Genomic DNA, 18,534 nt, shown 5'->3' with positions numbered 1-18,534 from the left:
GTTACGATTTCTGTTAGAAATTTATCATAACTTTTTTTTCCTTTTGTTAATTGTATTATTATTATTATTATTATTATCATAAATTATTTATCATTATTTACGTAATTAAAAGAGATAGAAAATAATAATAATAATATTAATAATAAAATATTTTAAAACGTTTTATTGTCGTAATGAAAAGAAAAGAGAGAGAGAGAGAGAGAAACAATAAATTGAATGAAATCATTACACAAACCTAATTCAAAAATAATTTTTTTTTTTTTTTATATAATTTATGATAATTAAATTATTTTTGAAAAACGTTTTCATAAATAATAATAATAATAATAATAATAATAATAATAATAATAATAATAATAATAATAATAATAATAATAATAATAATAATAATAATAATAATGAAATATTTATATAATTTTAATAGAAATTATTTACACTAATTAATAACAATAATATTTTTTTTTTTTTTATATCGTAAAAGTTTTATCATCATACATGGTAATGGTGATAAATTCGACATTTATTAGTTTTATTTATTATTATTAATATAAAATTTTTATCAATCATCATCATCATCATCATCATCCCCAAATTTCTTTTCAATTATTATAACAATGATCGTGCGTACGAAATTATATCGCGTTGCATAAGTGACAAAAAAAAAAAAAAACTGAAAAAGTGAAAAAATGAACCTGTATGAAAGAAGGCCCGTATTTGAAATTTATGCTAATAAATGAACGAGTGGGGATAGGTAGGAAATCGTTTCACCTAGTTTTTAGTATTATTATTATCAGTGACTGAAACGATAGTGCATGAAAAACATTAATAAAAACACTCTTATGGATTCATTTTATTTGTGAATTTATTTATATATAAATAAATAAATAAATAAACACTACAAAAAATACAATGGCTGGATGTGACGGATGGATTACCATAAAAATATTCGAATTGGTGAGTTAAATATTATTATTATTATTATTATTGGTTATTATTATTTAATACCTCTAACCTATTTAAATGATATTGATTTATTACTTTCTGTCGTTCTATTATTATTTAATAATCTTGGATTATTTAGTTTTTTGAGAGAAAAATTTACATACACATGTAATTGTTGCACAATTACATAAATAATTATTATTATTTTCACTCGAATTTTTTTTTTAATTAACGATTTGTTTTGTAAGTAACCGATCAAGGGTGTTAGTATACGATTCCTTCGTTTTTAATTAACACTAAAATTTTTTTTGTATGAGAAAAGACACATTATGTCACACGGTTTTGCATAGAAACACAAACATACGATAATTTCACTTTCTATAAGTTTTCCTTTCGAACTAACTGCCTCCTCCACCTCCTCCTTCTCCTCCTCCTGTTGCTGCTGCTCCTGCTGCTAAAATTTTGATTTCAATACGAGCTTATTTATAATAATTTTATATATTTTAAAAGTAATAATAATTACCGTAGTACGAAACATAATCACCCATCGTGCTTTTTTAAAATTTTATAGTTTTTTTTTTTTAAACAATAACAATAATTGTTTTCTGTTTTTCTTTTTTTCCATACGTGTAATTACATAATAATTATAAAAAATTGTTTTTTTTTCTTTTTTTTTTTTTTTTACATGCAACAAACAATAATTTTTTCAGCTGTTTGCAACATTTTGTATGATTTACAAAAGAGTCACAGACGATGAAGCAAATAAGTTATTTTATTTTCTACAAAAATATTCAAGAGAATGGCCTTTATTGAACAATGTGACATGGGAAGAAAATGGAGCCATATTTGCTGACGTAACTTATGGAAGTTATATAATAATAACTATAGGACTTATTATTGGACAATGTTCTGGAGAATTGAAACGCTGTAGGAAAATGGTGATTATATACATACACATATTTCACACCCCAATCCTTTCGGGAAAAATTTAAATTTTATTTTAATACAAAAAACTCTTTTATAAATTCATCATTATTATTATTATTTCTTTTCGAATTTCAAGTTTTCCCATTTAAGTTTTTCTTCAAAGGAAAAATTTAATTATTCTCGCCTAAGGAGTTTTTACTTTTATATTTAAATATATTTATATATAAACCTTTAGGTTAAAACTGAAAATTTTTTAAATTAAAATACTAATGAAATTGAACGTTTTTTTTTTTTCTTTTATTTTCCAGGAAAATTTTTTTCTCATAGTCGGAGCTATACTATTTATAGCGACTGGAAGCCTTGAATTAGCAGCGTTGGAATCGGTCGAAGAAAGACTCGTAGATAATGCCGCCATATTGGGAGTTTTTTCCTTGGTAGCAGGTTTTCTATTCATAATAGATCTTTTAACGGCTAGCAAAAGAAGAAAAAGGCAAAAATTAAAATCAATTAATAAAGAAGGTTTGAGTAAATTGACGCAAACGGAAGAGAAAAATTTAAATGAAATTATTCAAAGCGATGTCAATGGTAATATTCAAACGGAGGGAGGTGGTCATAGAATTCCAAAAAATGCCGTCAAATTATTACCCACGTCACCGGTTTTAAGTGAGTATGTGTTTCCACCGCAAAAATATACAAACAATCAATATTTAGGACCTGTGGATTATTATCCAGAACCGTTACCCATCGATAAAGATGAATTGAAAACTCACGAAGGAAAAATACGATACACGGAAAGTTTTCTCCGATCTGAAAAAGGATTGTATCCGAATTTGAGAAAAGGTTCCGAACAGGATCGATCAAACAATCATTATTTTATACCGACCGGATATGTATTAGTCCCTGCCGAACAATTTCATTCGAAAAGTCCGACGAAATCCGATTCTGGAATTGGTGAATCTTACACTCCTCCGAGTTATACAAAAGTTATACCGAGTGCAAAATTAAAAACTAAAAGAGAAAAAGAAAATTTTTTAGATACATCAGCAAATGAAAGTTATCCATTATCAAGAAAGAAATCTATCAGACTTCAACCTTCCGGAAAATTGTCGAAAACTCCTCCTCCACCATCAGATGCGTATTTTCCAAATGGAAAAGACGCAGGTTCTGATTCGTGGCACGTTCACGGTAATTCGTATAAAGTAAATTCGAGCGATTTAAGCGAAAACGAAGGCATGAGACCGGACTCGAAAAATGATTACGAAATGAAACAAATCAAGCCTCAAAAAGCGATTAATAAAAATTTTGAGTCTGAAGAAGATTCAACGGATGAACATAAACGTTCGTATTCCATAGAAGAATATTCCAGGCCGAGTTCTAGATTTTCACAAGAGTCTAGAGAATGGTATAACAAACATAAGGGAAATATGAAATATGAAGGACACGGGAACGATCAAAATAAATTTTCGTATTCCAAAAGATCTTCGCCGTTTAACAAATCGGTACCGACTTCTCCATTTGTAAAACCAAAAAGTATTTTACGCTTTGACGATGATCGCTCTTCGAAAAAACAAAACGAATTTAATTATAATAAAAATCTTCAATACGATAGTTTAGATAGTAAAAAAATAGCAGAAGATTTAAAAACTCTTAAGGAAATCACAACATCAATCGACTACGAACAAGAAAATTACATGTTGAAACAAAAATTACGTAAAGAATACGAAGAAAGAGAAAAATTAAAACAAAAATTTAAAAAACAACTTGATACGGATAACGATGATTCGGATGATGAAAAAAACAGGAGAGTATCGGAAAAAGAAGAACAATATTTCGGTTTGAAAGATTTAAAACAAAGTCATAAAGAAAAAAAATTCGAACCACTATCGAAAGCAATAAGTTTGGATACTTATTTAAAGAAAGGAGATGGAAAAGAAATAAACGACAGAATGAGGGATAAATATTTTGAACGTGAAAGTCAAGCATCGAGAGAAGCACAAGAATTTAGAGATTTAATAGACGAACGTTTTTATTTTTTAAACGAAGAAGAAAAATGGAAAAAGAAAAAAGAATCGCGGTCGGATAATATACCGATACCAAAAAAATCAAATCGTGATTTTAATGAACAGCAACAACAGCGACAACAGCAACAACAGCCGAATTATTCCGATAATGATAAGAAAACATCTCGTAAACAAAGATCAGATTCAGACGAAACAAATTATTCGCAATCAACGGATGAGGAAATACGACTTAGAGTTGAAACTCCAGGTTCATATAAATCCGAAGCATTAGTTTGGGTTGAAAATCCTAAAGAAAATCAACCTTCTTCCACGTCGCCACCGATTTCTCCAACACATCCCGGTTACGTTTTATACAGAGCACAAAATTGGCCTGAATCTCCATCACCAACAGATCGATTTAATTTCAATGCAAAAGAAGCACAACAAATATCAATAAATAAATCTCCAACACCACCGATTATCGATCGTTTAAAAAATGATTATCCTTATTCGAATGACAAAATGAATTCTCAAAAATCACGTTTGTTAGATTTCGATCAAATATCGGAAAACGTTAAAGATTCTGTGATGACGTCACGTCAAAAAGGATCACGTCTAGTCAAAAAATTCGATGTAGAAAATCAATCGTTAAAAGATATGATAAAACCTTCATCATCTTCTTCAATTACCACCGGAACTACAAGCTCTTGGAAAAAATGGTTGCAACCAAAACCGAAATTAATACCCACCAAATCTTCTCCCAACTGAACAACAACAACAACAGCAACAACAATAATAATAATTTAAACGTATTGTTATTTTATTACGACCGAACAAAACCACAGAAAATACTCAATACTCGATTCCTGCAACTTTTTTGTACTCCTATCGTCATCCATAATTTCAATTTCAAGGTCACAAATAATAATAATAATAATTACTAATGCGACAAAGCAAATAATTACAAATAAATTACCGACAAACGGAAAAAGAAAAAAATGTGTTAAATACGCCATTATACGATTTAATTTTTTACTCGGGGATTCATAAACGTTGTAAAAAATCCCATTAAAATAAACGAAGGGAGGGACAAGGGGAAGGGGGAGGGGACGGGAAGTGCGACTGATAATAAGTTTTAAAGAAAATATTTCTTTTTTTCTGAAATTGTGGGTATCTTCCATAATTTTTTAATAGTACCTCTTACCGTCGATCTCGTTTCAACTGCTGCCACTTTAATTTTTTAGTTTTTTTTTGTTATTTTTCTAATACTCCGATGGTAAAATTAAATAAAAAAATTTCTTTTTTAATGTTGTAACATGTTTTATTATATCTATTTCAGATATTTGAAACGTTGTTGTTGACTTGATGTAAAAAAAAAAATAACAAAAAACAAAAGGTCAAATAATAATAATAATAACAAACATTTAAATAAAAAAAAGTAATGGTGAAATTATTATTAGTATTATTACGGTGAATAATTTTCCAATACTTCAATGTTACCAAAAAAAAAATGGAAAAAGAAAAACAAAACTATAATATGTGGGTTTAGTTGATAATAATAATAATGATAATGAAAGTATGACGATTTCAACGTAAAAAAAGACATAAAAAAAACTTTATTATTAATAATTTTCTGTCGTCGTCGTCGTCGTAACCGGTCATCATCATCATCATCATCATCGTATTATTATTATTTTTTAAATTTCTTGTAAAATTTAATTATTCAATAATATTTTCTTCTTAAAAGAAAAAAGTTTAAAATTCCAAAATATTATTATTATTATTCAAGAGTCAAAAAAAAAAAAAAGACAAACGATTAGTTGTTCATTCGAACAAACAAACGTAATAAAAGTTTTGTACAGAAAATTTGTTTGTTTTTCACAAGTGCGAATCAGAGGAATTTTCTTTTGTATTATAATCAAAAATATTTTGTGTAATAATAATAATAAAATAAATACATAACGTTTTGTTTCTTTTTTTTGTATAACTTTTTTTTCAAAATGGACGAAGAAAATACGACAAACGATGGGAAAAAATTCGAAATGAAAGCGATACATAACATAATCTTTTGGATGAAATTAATTAGAATGTGGCCTTTGCAAAATAAAACTTTCATTAATAATTTAATACATCACGTGATTATTTTAATAATTTTTATTAATAATTGTATAATAATACTAAGTTATTTAACTGCCATTTTAAAAGGTTTTAATAACATTGATGGTATAGCCGCGGTGGTGGATTACACGACGGTTTGCATTTCCGCTACATTTCGCTACGTTCATTATTATATTTACGGTAAAAAACATGAAGAATTAATAAAAACAATTTTTGATAAATTTATTTTTCATCCCCTGATAACAAACGATAATGATAATGATAATAATAATGATGGTAGGAAAGAATCCATTGATAAATTTTATAAAATGGCAAAAAAAATATGTTTATGGTATTCGACTCTCACGATTAGTTGGGTTCTTTCGATAATATTAAGTCCGATATTGAAATGGTTATGGACGGTTACGTTCACCGATACGAAAGCAAACGATTTACCATTTCCACAAATTTTACCGGGATATTTTCCGGTGGATCATACTAAAATCCCCCAGGGACCCATTTGTTACTTGATGCAAACGTTTATGAGTACGGTCGTGTGCATAATGTACGTGTCAACAGATACTCTTTGGTGTTTTATTATTTTTTTAACAATGGGACAGTATAATTTTTTAAAAGTTAGCATAAAATCAATCGGGGAATATATTAACGATGGAAGGAAATCCAAAGAAGAAGGAGGAGAGGGAGGAGTAGAAGAAGATTGTATGCCATTGGAAAAAAATAAAATGATTCAAGTCGAAATGAAATTAAAAAAATGTTTAAAATTTCACGGATTTTTAACGGAGTAAGTTAATAAAATATTTATTTATTTTTATTGTGATTGATAACTTCCTTTTTTAAATAATGATTAATAATTAATTAATTTAAACAAATTAAAAGGCTCGTAACAAAAGGAAAGGAACCCCGAAATTATTTTTTTTTTTTTTTAATAAAAATTTTACGTTATTTATAATTCATAAAAGAAAACAAAAAACCTTTGAAATCCTTTTAAAATATTAAAAATTTTATCATGGTCGTGAAAATGTCGTTATGATGGTTGTTTATTGTATCCTTTTTTAAACAATTCAAAAGTCGAGAGAGTGAGAGATAGTGAGTGAGAGTTTAAAATTGTGTAAAAAGGAAAATGGAGGAGTTTACCGGATACGAAAAATTTACAACGACAGAAAAAGGAGAAATAGAAAAAAAAATAACAATTTTACAAATTTTAATAAAATTATTTAAATTTTTAAGAGTTTGGCCGATCGATGATAATGATAATAATAATAATTCTCGCAGTAAATTAATAAATAATGGTATAGCATGGATTTTTTTCGCATCATCTGGTTTGGTCATATTAAGTTTCGCAGTTGAAATTATATTGTATTACGAAGGTTTAAATAAAATCGTCGGCGTTATAGATTACGGCACTGCTTGCATATCCGCACTTTTTCGTATCATGCATTTTTATTTTAATAACGTTAAATATAAAAAAATGATCGATAAATTATTAAATAATTTTCTTTGTCGTCCCATTTTTTCACGGGAGAAAACTGATTCCGTGGATTCGTATTATTACCTGGCAAAAAAAGTAATGGTCACGTATTCGTCTGTTACATTCGTTTGGATTTTATATTTTTTAATAAGTCCGATATTTAAATGGATGGGTACTTTTTTATTATCAGGCATAAACGGTGAAGATTTACCCTTTCCCAAAATTCTACCCGGGTATTTTCCGATGGATACATCCAAACTATCCGGAGGAATCATTTTTTACATATGGCAAGGAATACCCATTTTTTTACTCGTTGTCGTGTACGTAAGCGCGGATTGTTTCTGGTACCTCATAATAATATTAACGATAGGACAGTTTAATATACTTAAATTAAGTATAGAATCCGTGAGTGATAGTATTAACGATGAGAAAATAGACGGGGAAGAAGATTTTATGCCGTTGGAAAAAAATAAAATGATACAAGTCGATATGAAATTGAGAAAATGTTTAAAATTTCACGGGTTTTTAACGGAGTAAGTTTTCTTTCTCCCCCCCCCCCGCCCTTTGAAGGTATAAATAAAATAAATTTTTGGTGGATGACATTTTTTTTTTTTTTTTGTTAGATATGTTTGTTTGATGGATGATCTATTGAATAAATCCGTTATGGTTGATTATCTTCATGCAATTATATCCATAGCATTTTTATTATTAGACGTAACAATAAACGTGAGTGATTTGCTTATTTTTTCCCCCCTCCTTTAATTAAATTTGAAAAATCTTATGAGGTTACATGATTTTCAGTTAACTTCCGGTGTTTGGAGTAAATTTTTATCAACAGCATTATTTTTAGCTTTATCAATTGCTCACATGTTCATATTCGATTGGATGGGACACACTTTGGCACAAAAAGTAAGTGAATTCATTTTCTGTTATTAATAAATGCAAATAATCTATGATAATGTCTTTAAATAAATTTTTTTTTTTTGTTTGTAACAACAGGAAAAAGAAATAAGTCTGACTATATACGATTTACCCTGGTACAGGTTTTTATCACAAAAACATAAAATAATTTTATGTGATTTCAAATCTAAAAACCCACATAGATTAACCGGAGGAAAAACTTTTAAACTTAGTTTAGAATTCTTTACAAAAGTATGTATTTAACTAACAAACAAAAAAATAAAATTGTTTTAATTACGTTTTTTTAAAATAACTAATTCTAATTTTCTTAAACTTATTATTACTTGAATTATTTTCTAATATTTTTCTTTTTTTTCTTTCTTTTTAGACGATGAGAATAATATTTTCATATTTTACATTTTTACTTCAAATCAGAGACGAAAAATAAATTTTTTTCTTTGAATTTACTTCGAATGATGAGTAAAAATTTTTAATTACTTTAGGGTATTAATGTTGCTTCTTCAATTTTTTTTTTTTGTGTTTTAAAAAGGGTAAAAAAAAAATTAAAAATTTTATGTTTCGCAAATATACTCATGTATATTGATTGATAAAATAGAAATATATAAACATAAATTTAAAATTTTATTTTTTTCCACCACCCCATCCCCATAATCCCTTAACGAAACCTGTAAGACCAGGATTTTGTTTTGATTTCGGCGTATCGATCTTGTGGTCCAGTGAAGGAAATTCGGCAAAGTTAAAAGCCAAATCGAAAAATAATGGCTTGCACGGTACGGGTCTCATGTCTGGAGGAATTTTGAATACGTTTGGATATTTCGACAGCAACGCCGGATCTTCTTTATATTCGTCTAAACGTTCAACCAACGGCTGGAAAAAAAAAAAAAAAATTACAATTAGAAAATTTCAATTGAAAAATTAAATATCGAGGCAAAAGGAATCATCATACCTTTCTCGTTTTGTATTGTTTCACGCCGGAGGGTTCTTCTTCTTGAACTTCTCCCTCGAGAACGTGATGAGCAAGAGCGGAAAATTTCGAACCTTCCACGGCTGCCTCAAGTTCTTTAGCTTCTTTATTATAAGCAGATCCCATACTTTTAACCTCAGAAATATACTGTTGAGATCTTTGATATAATGCGATAGCTTCGCTCCACCTCTTCAACGTCACCAGGTATTCTGCTATGTGATAGCACCTGAAAACATACAAAATATTTGTTCAATTGAAAAGAGAAAAATTTAAATATAAATGCAAACAAAAATTTTCTTTCTTTCTTACCTATAAGCTTTATATATTTTGACTTTGACATCTAATTCTTTTTGATATTTTGCATCATCTTCCAATCCAGGCAATTGTTGCATTTCCGTAACGTTTTGTAAAATCATTTCGTACAAACGAATAAAATCTTCCGGCCGTATTTTTTTCTCTCTAATATTTTCATTTGTTTCCTTCGCCTTTGGTTCGGTTTCTTTTGCTTTCATTTGCTCAATCATTAACAAATTTCTGTCAATGGTTCTTGACAATCTGATAAACGTCAAGTAAGACAGTAAATATTGAAGAGAACTTACTGGTTGATTTTTTTCTCTCACAACTTTAGAACTCTAAAATTAATAAAGAATATTAAATGATACATTCAAGTCGTTTTTTTTTTTTTTTTAAAGAAATGATAATTAAATGTTAGGTAATGTGATTAACTAACAGCGTCTCCTTTCATTTCATCTCGAAGACTAGCAATGGCATCTTTGCAATCCATAAGATTATTTTCTAACAGTTCAATTTTCGAAGTTATGTTTAATGCTTTAGACACGGCTCCATCAAGTTGTTTATCCGCTAATAAAAAGAGTCGAACTCTTTCGGGGCGAACTTGCACCTTCCTTCCACGCCATTCAACTTCTTCTAAGACTCCAGCACGTTTTTGTTTTGATTTTTCCATCAATGACTGTAAATTTTTTTTTTTTTTTTGATTAATTATAAAATTTTAAATAAAAATAAATTAATGAATAAGTAAAATATTACTTACATCAAAATTAGCCAATAGATCATGACCTTGCATTCTCATCGCCAGTAAATCTTCAACATCGCTTTCTTCTCCAATATTATAAGAACAGTACCTAAGGCTGGGAGTCAGTTCGTCAATTCTACTCTTATAAATTGGTTGGTCATCTTCATTAACAACTTCCACTAATTTTTGATATACAACCCTTAAGAAGTAATATAAAATTTATATTACAAAACATTTAACTTAAAAAAAGAAAAACTTGAGAAAAAACTCACTGAGCTTTTTTAAGATTTTCCATAGCTGGTTTCCATAATTGTAATTCAAATTGTAATGAACCATGGATCCAGGCAACATAAGCTTGTGCTTCTAATTTAGTTACAGCATCACATACACTAGATTCACATAAGGCTTGAAGTTGAAGAGCATATGTGGCAGCTTTTCTTAGTCTCTGAATTAAGTGAAACTTTTTTCTAGGCTCCGTATTTGCCTCTTGACGAAGCTGCATAGCGTAGCTCCAAGCTCTTTCGGCCATCATTAAAGGAATGTACAGATACCTGTTGTTAAAAATTTTATGTTCCGTTAAATGACTTACTCATATTTCTAAAAATACAACTAACACCTAATAAAAATATGTTTTGTAAAAATCAAAAGCTAACCTTTCATCTTTCAACATAGACTCTGTAACAGGTCTTTTTTTATAGTGCTTTCTGTCTCCCTGTGTGACTTTAAGAACTTTACGAAGCCTTCGAATTCTTCTGCTACAGTAACAACGATAACGTTGGTAATCCCCATGTCTCAACCCATGTTGTTGTTGAGCTTCCTTAATGACTTTTAAAACTATATTATATTATTAAGGAAAAGTAGTAAATTTTTAAGTAATGTGAGTAATGAACATTAGCATATTTTAGTTACTCGATAAAATTTATGGAATAATGATAATAACTTAATACAATTAAAAACTAGTTCCATATAAAAATTAGCACAATCATATAAATATGGTCCAAAATATTTATATTTTTTTCAAAAAATCAAATAACCTAAATTGAAATTTTCAATGTTTTAAAAAAATTATTTTAGGATTTACATAGATTTTAATGAAAACCAGTAAAATTATAAAATTTTTAAAGTGTGAAATTTTTTTCATTGAATTTAAATAATAGTTAAGGTACCAAAAAAGACAACCTTTCCACCATATTTACCCTTAACCTAATAATGTAAATTTGTAAGTAAAATTTTTTTTTCATAATAATCAAAATACGTATAAAAAAGGATACTCTCTACGCTAAGAACAATATTTTTACTCTTCTTAACATTGCTAACTTCTACTTTTTTTTCTTTCACCTCATTGGCATTCTCTTCGTTGACTATCATTTTGAAAAGTTACGATAATGGTCGACAAAGTTGCGACAATTTTATTTTCCACATTTTATTTCATACTTTTAAAATTATATTAAGTAAATTATGGAACAATGTTTAAATAAAGGTGCTTTTAAAAGTTATATATAATAAAAATATATTACGAACAAAAAAATTGTTACAAAAATTTTACAATTTTTCGACAAAATTATTTTTACCTTCTAATTACACGACTAATTCCTTTTTTTTTTACGTAATATTTTATTAATTGTTTACAATTCACGTGGCATGTAATTTTATATGAATTTCACCAAGCCTTATAATTTTTTTTTTAAACATTTTATTAAAAAATGATTTCAATTTTTCAATTATTTATTGTTTTATTTATTTTTAACTCGGGGGGGGGGCATAAACTAAAACAATAATTTACACTAAAATGGATAAAAATTAATTTTCCTTCCTTGTCAAAGAGAGTAATTACATGCAAATTACCTCTAAAATTTGACTCGATTAATTCTATCAAGGTATCTTCCTCGTTTAATTACTTTCAATTATTTACTACATTTTCCTTTTAATATTAGTTCAAAATGAAAGAACATGTATAAAAAAAAAAAAAATTGTATTGCCAAATATGACTGACTGACTGACGGTTCCACGAGATACCTTTCGTTCAGAATAGGAAACAAGGAATAAAACATGGCGCTGGAATCGTAAATGAATTTTCAAAAAGCGAAAGAACGTAAAAATCTTAATTATAGGATCATATTACTTATTTAGACACAAAAATAAAAATTATTTCAACCGTAATTTAAATTAATCAGCCTCCGTAAAACTTCAATCAAAATTTTATTACTAAGAAAAATCCATCCAACTCCAGCCATATAAGTTCATCTAGCATTCGACGATTTAACCTTAATAATAATAATAATAAATTTCCTTCTAGATAAATTCGAGTAAATTTATCATCAACCGCAATGTCTGATTCCAACATTCCACTTTATGAGTTCTCATCATATATAGAAATACCGAATGCTTAAACCTTTTCCTTATTCAATCGCCATATGTCACACACATCTATTTCTCGCTAAAAAGAAAAGAAAAAAAATTACCACCGTACCTAAGAATGGAAATATGAGTCAATTCACGTTTCCCACGTTATCACCAACTCACAAACCATTTTTATTCTTTGGAAAATAAATAATACCTATTACATCATACATGATGCCCTCAAGTCTAAAGACTACTTATCTAAAATAAGTAATTGTTTTCGTTTCGTGGGGGGAGGGGGGAGGGGAGGCAATTGTCAACTACCTCACCGTTAAAAATAACATTGTGTTCTTATTTAAATTTTTTTCAAGGTACGGCAATATAAATTAATATGCAAAATTTAAGGTCGGCAAATTCTTCGTATACAACAAGGAAGTTTTTCTTGTCCTATTTCTAAAAAAAACCTTTTTTTTTTTTCTCTTCACCATCTTTTCCTCTTTTCTTAAACCTGAAAAATTAATTTCTCTATTAAATTTCCAGTTATTTAATATCATTGTAAATAATTATTTTTTTAAATAAAACAACCGTTAAATGATTCAACTTTAAACTTGTTTCAAAATATTTTCTCCCTCTAAAAAATGTCCTAGACCTTGAAAACGAGGTTTCTAAAAAAACGTTTCCCCCCAAATAATTTTAAGGTCTTGTTATACACTTCCGAAACCATTTAAGAAAAAAATAAAAAAGGAAATGGATTAAAAAAAAGAAAATAAAACGCATTTTTTTTTTAGAAATTACCAAATTTTTTTTTTTTTTTATTTTTTTTTATTCTATTATTAAAGGTATTAAATTATAAAGTGAATAAAATAACCAATACACAGAGATGACAGAAACATATGCTCCAAAAAAAAAAAAAAACAAAAAATTAAATATTTTAAAATAAATAAAATGAAATCAAGTGTGAAGCGATTTTTTTTTTTTTATCTTTTTTTATCTTTTTTCTCCTTCCATTTTGCATAATAAATTCAAATGTACGTTTAACTAATAGTATTTAAAAAGAAAAGAAAAGAAATGAAAAGAAAAGAAAAATGAAAATGAAAAAAAAAAAGAAAAGAAAAAAAAAAAAAAGAAATAAACACTGCCATAAACTTTTCGGGAGGATTTTTTTTTTTTTTTATTTTTGCGCCTTCTTGTTTATGTATTCTATAATCAAAACTGAATTTTAGGCTCGTTAGAAAAGGGTTCATACACATTTGTGGGTAGGTTGGGGTGTGTAACAACTTGAAATCAATAACAAAAAAAAAAAAAAAAGACTCAGTCTAATTTCAGCCATTACAATACTGATCTTATCAAAAAAAAAAAAAAAAAAAATCTGTGATGACCCTAATAAAATTTACTTCAAAATTTACTACTTGGATTTCCCTCCTGAAAATCCCAAACTTCACATTTAAATTGGAATGAACCTCCTCCTTCGCCTCCCTCCCACACCCCCCGAAAATACAAATTTACAGCAATGTTTTTTCTTTTTCTTCTTTCTTTCTTTCTTTCTTTCCCCCCTCCCCTTTTCTTTCTTTCTTTCCTTCCTTCCTTCTTTCTCACTCTTCCCATTTCTATTTCAATTCAAAAGCATTAATTTTGAAAATTGGAGTTCTTGCATATCATCATCATCATCATTATCATTATTATCATCGATCCTTATAATATATAATTTAGATGTCTTTTAAATAATCAGTCTTTATAAATTAGTTAATATCAATTCATCAATTGAAGGAATGTTTATGTACAATCTTCTATCAATGATTGCATTGACTTTCTTTTTTTTTTTTTTTTTTTTCTTCTTCTTCTTCTTCCTTTTTCCCTATAAATATATACTTATTTTTTTATATATATATGTGTGTAGTATATATATATATATATAACTGAAAGTAAATTTAAAAAAAAAAATCATGATGCAAGAAAAAAGAAAATAGATCCAAAATTCAAAAAAAAAATGCCCAATCGAACTAGATAATAATAGTACGGACTGAACAATAAATTTAAAAGCATTTTCTGTGAACGATTGATGGACCAGATTCGTCGTATTCTTGTTTTGAAATCCACATTTGTTGGAAGGTTGAAAGAGAGGCAAGAATGGAACCTCCGATCCATACGGAGTACTTTCTTTCCGGTGGAGCGATAATCTTGATTTTCATCGTTGACGGAGCAAGGGCAGTGATTTCTTTTTGCATACGGTCGGCGATTCCTGGGTACATGGTGGTACCTCCGGAAAGAACGGTGTTGGCGTACAAGTCCTTACGGATGTCGACGTCACATTTCATAATACTATTGTAGGTAGTTTCGTGGATTCCGCAGGCTTCCATTCCCAAGAATGATGGTTGGAAAAGAGCTTCGGGACAACGGAACCTTTCGTTTCCTATGGTTATGACTTGACCGTCGGGAAGTTCGTAGGATTTTTCTAACGAAGAACTGGAAGCGGCGGTGGCCATTTCTTGTTCAAAGTCGAGAGCTACGTAGCAAAGTTTTTCTTTGATGTCTCTGACAATTTCCCTTTCGGCAGTGGTAGTGAATGAATAACCACGTTCGGTAAGGATTTTCATAAGGTAATCGGTGAGATCTCTTCCGGCGAGATCGAGACGGAGAATAGCATGTGGCAAAGCATATCCTTCGTAAATGGGTACGGTGTGGGATACACCGTCACCAGAGTCGAGCACGATACCAGTGGTACGACCAGAAGCATACAATGACAAGACAGCTTGAATAGCAACGTACATGGCTGGGGTGTTGAATGTTTCAAACATGATTTGTGTCATCTTTTTTTTGTTGGCCTTGGGATTGAGAGGAGCTTCGGTCAATAAAACTGGGTGTTCCTCTGGGGCGACTCGAAGTTCGTTATAGAAGGTGTGATGCCAAATTTTTTCCATATCATCCCAGTTAGTAACGATACCATGTTCGATGGGGTATTTCAATGTAAGAATACCTCTTTTAGATTGAGCTTCGTCACCTACATAACTGTCTTTTTGACCCATGCCAACCATGACACCTTGGTGACGGGGGCGACCGACAATGGATGGAAAAACGGCTCTGGGAGCATCATCCCCGGCAAAACCAGCTTTGCACATTCCGGATCCATTGTCAACAACAAGAGCAGCAACGTCTTCGTCACACATTTTGATTAATTAATTTCTAAAATTAAAAAAAAAAAAAAAAAAAAATTAATCAACAAATTTAATCAAGCTAAACAAATTATATACACAGTTTTATTGATTTAAAATTATCCGACTAATTAACGTGCCTAGAATTAAAAAACTGACTTTCAAAAAATTAAAAGCAAAACGACTACGTGGCAAAATTTCACAAAAAAAAAAAAATTATTAGTAATGGAAAAAAAAAAAAAAAAAAACGGAATTAACAAATTTAGAACCAATTAAAAAGAAATAATCCCAACTATGCAAAAAAAAAAAAAAAAAATCCTACATAATTTTCTTAACCGTGTTATTATTTAAACACCGTTATATCGACACAATGCCGACCAAACGACCAACCAACCAACCAGCCATTTTTTTAACTTAAAATTTTAATGCGAATTTTCTTTTCTCCCCTCCCCCCCCCCGCCGCCGCGAAAAATACTAAAACCACCGAAACAAAACACTAAATACAACGTATTATAAATAAAATAAAAAAAATTATTCCTCGTTTTATACGGTTTGGTAGGAAAAACGTTGAAAATGAATATAAAAAATGGAACCGGCATTAACAGGTGGCGAAAACTTGTATTAACAAATCGATACGATTAATTTTTTAACAACAATTTTTAACGATGCATTTTTTTTTTTTTTCTATTTTAATATTTAAAGTAAAACAATTTTCCCTTTTGACGAATACCATAAAAGGTAAAATGTTTTATAAAACGCATCAAAATAATTCATATTTTCGAAAAAAAGGCTTAAAAATGAATAATAAAACACATTTTCCGCAAAAAAAAATTTTTTTTTGACACGTCAAAGCCCCACCCTATCACACAAAGATGGGCAATAAATGCAGGAGGATTTTCATCGATTTGTACGCGACGTGAAAAAACTCGTAAAACAACATTAAAAATACCGAGAATTTATACAGATTTTAAGAAAAATATGCATTTATATGTACAACGACGATATTATTATAACCAAAAACTTTTTTTTTTGTAAAAATAAAACCAACACTTGGATAATTGTAAACTTACATTTAAAAAAACGAATTTAATAAAAAAATTAAATTTAACAATAAAAAAAAATTTTTTTTTTAAAATTAAAAAAAAATTCACTAACAACACACACACACGTTCGATATGCTATCCAGTAACGAACTGCAATAATTTTTAGGCGGCGTTTTATGTAATATACGGTGGCTTCAGACTTCAATTTCCCTCCTCACTATTTCCCCTACCACGATAATAAGGACGTTTGCGGGTATCAACCAATGAGAATTCACATGCCCATATATGGAATTGAAGACAGCATGGTCAAACCGAAATGCTTTGAATGCCGGCCTTATATCCCCTTTTTTTACATTTAACAAAATTAACACAAACCTCAACAATTCTATGGGTGGTGAAAATATTATTATTTTCAAATAAATACAATCGACTTTCATTAAAATTTTCCTTTTTTCATATTTAATAATAACGGTCAACATGAAAACAACAACAATATTTTTCGCGTAACGAAAATTAATAACATGACGCGGTTGTGATAATTATTTAAAAATTCGACGTGGCATAATAAATCGGTAATTAATTAAATAAATAATTTTAATAATCTAAATATAAAATAAAACTCGAAACAAAAACGAACAACTATTTTATAGGTTGTTGTTATTATTATAAGGAAATTTTTGTTAAACCCTAACCTCGCGTCAACAGGAAAATTCGAGCAAACACAAACCTTTAGCGTCCTTTTTTTTTTTTTGATGAATTATTTAAAAATAATTAATGTAATAATTTAAAAGTAAATAAATAGGAAAAATAAGTCTGGCGTTAAATAAAAAAATTCAAAATGCATAAATTTAAAATTAAAATTAAGTGAAAATAATAATAATAAAAAAAATTTACCTTTAACTTGGAAAAATAAAAATGGCACGAATCAACTACACAACGTTCGTCACTCAAGTGAAAGAAACGGTCATTCGTGGAACTTGAATATAAAAATGGATTCGTCTGCTACGGGGAGTTCCGGAATAAAATGTCAATTGTTACTATAAAGTAATTTTTATTATAAAAAAAAATAATAATTTTAAAGGATTTTTGTCACATTTTATTACATGGAATTCATGGATTTCATTTTTAAAAAATTTATTTTTTATTTTCAATTACGTTTAAAATTGAGATAATTTAATTCGTTTTCCTCGCATTTCGATAAGATAGGAATCAATGTGAACTCACCCGCGTCTGTTAAAAATGGACTCGCCCGTCTTAACCCCTCTTTTAGTGTAAGCAAAATTACCATATATGGATGTAAAATAAATCCAAGCATTTGATTGGCCGATTCAAACCGAGCATCGGTTTGGCGGGAATCACAAATATTCCGTAAGTCGTGACGTTATTGAAATGGTAGTTTCTACTAAAGCGAGTCATCACAATGATTCAACATGTGACTCACATTTGTTGTTATGACTTTTCTCTTTCCTCTTTGCGGTAAGTTTAGAGTTGGCTTGTGTTAAAATGGCGGCGTATTTTTGCAATTTCTCGACATCGTTTTTTGTAATTCTTTTTGTTTTAAATTGGCAATTTTTTTTTTTTTTTGATCTCGTAATTTCTTTTACGTACTTGTTTCTACTTGATTTTTTT

At 28.8% G+C, this 18,534-nt stretch overlaps 4 protein-coding genes across 4 annotated transcripts; 2 read left to right on the top strand and 2 right to left on the bottom strand.

Moving 5' to 3' along the window:
• Positions 1-1,670: 1,670 nt before the first annotated feature.
• Positions 1,671-4,530, top strand: Phum_PHUM430470 (Cylicin-1, putative; the record flags this gene model as incomplete). Its single annotated transcript, XM_002429326.1, has 4 exons — positions 1,671-1,880; positions 2,178-3,891; positions 4,072-4,487; positions 4,525-4,530. 4 exons carry the CDS (start codon positions 1,671-1,673, stop codon positions 4,528-4,530), a joined length of 2,346 nt encoding a protein of 781 aa, XP_002429371.1.
• Positions 4,531-7,107: 2,577 nt separating this feature from the next.
• Phum_PHUM430460 (Odorant receptor PhOr3) lies at positions 7,108-8,803 on the top strand (the record flags this gene model as incomplete). Its single annotated transcript, XM_002429325.1, has 5 exons — positions 7,108-7,988; positions 8,079-8,181; positions 8,257-8,364; positions 8,455-8,607; positions 8,744-8,803. The coding sequence occupies 5 exons, from the start codon at positions 7,108-7,110 to the stop codon at positions 8,801-8,803; spliced, it is 1,305 nt and encodes a 434-aa protein (XP_002429370.1).
• Positions 8,804-8,997: 194 nt separating this feature from the next.
• On the bottom strand, positions 8,998-11,741 carry Phum_PHUM430450 (uncharacterized protein; the record flags this gene model as incomplete). Its single annotated transcript, XM_002429324.1, has 8 exons — positions 8,998-9,243; positions 9,323-9,566; positions 9,650-9,972; positions 10,071-10,310; positions 10,392-10,572; positions 10,646-10,924; positions 11,027-11,207; positions 11,645-11,741. The coding sequence occupies 8 exons, from the start codon at positions 11,739-11,741 to the stop codon at positions 8,998-9,000; spliced, it is 1,791 nt and encodes a 596-aa protein (XP_002429369.1).
• Positions 11,742-14,713: 2,972 nt separating this feature from the next.
• Phum_PHUM430440 (Actin-5C) lies at positions 14,714-15,877 on the bottom strand (the record flags this gene model as incomplete). Its single annotated transcript, XM_002429323.1, has 2 exons — positions 14,714-14,733; positions 14,779-15,877. 2 exons carry the CDS (start codon positions 15,875-15,877, stop codon positions 14,714-14,716), a joined length of 1,119 nt encoding a protein of 372 aa, XP_002429368.1.
• Positions 15,878-18,534: the final 2,657 nt, after the last annotated feature.

Source organism: Pediculus humanus, genomic scaffold (assembly GCF_000006295.1).
Source record: "Pediculus humanus corporis 1103172108196 genomic scaffold, whole genome shotgun sequence".
Taxonomy (NCBI): Eukaryota; Metazoa; Arthropoda; class Insecta; order Psocodea; family Pediculidae; genus Pediculus; species Pediculus humanus.
The sequence above is the reverse complement of the archived record's forward strand: the minus strand, read 5'-3'. Positions and strand labels throughout refer to the sequence as shown.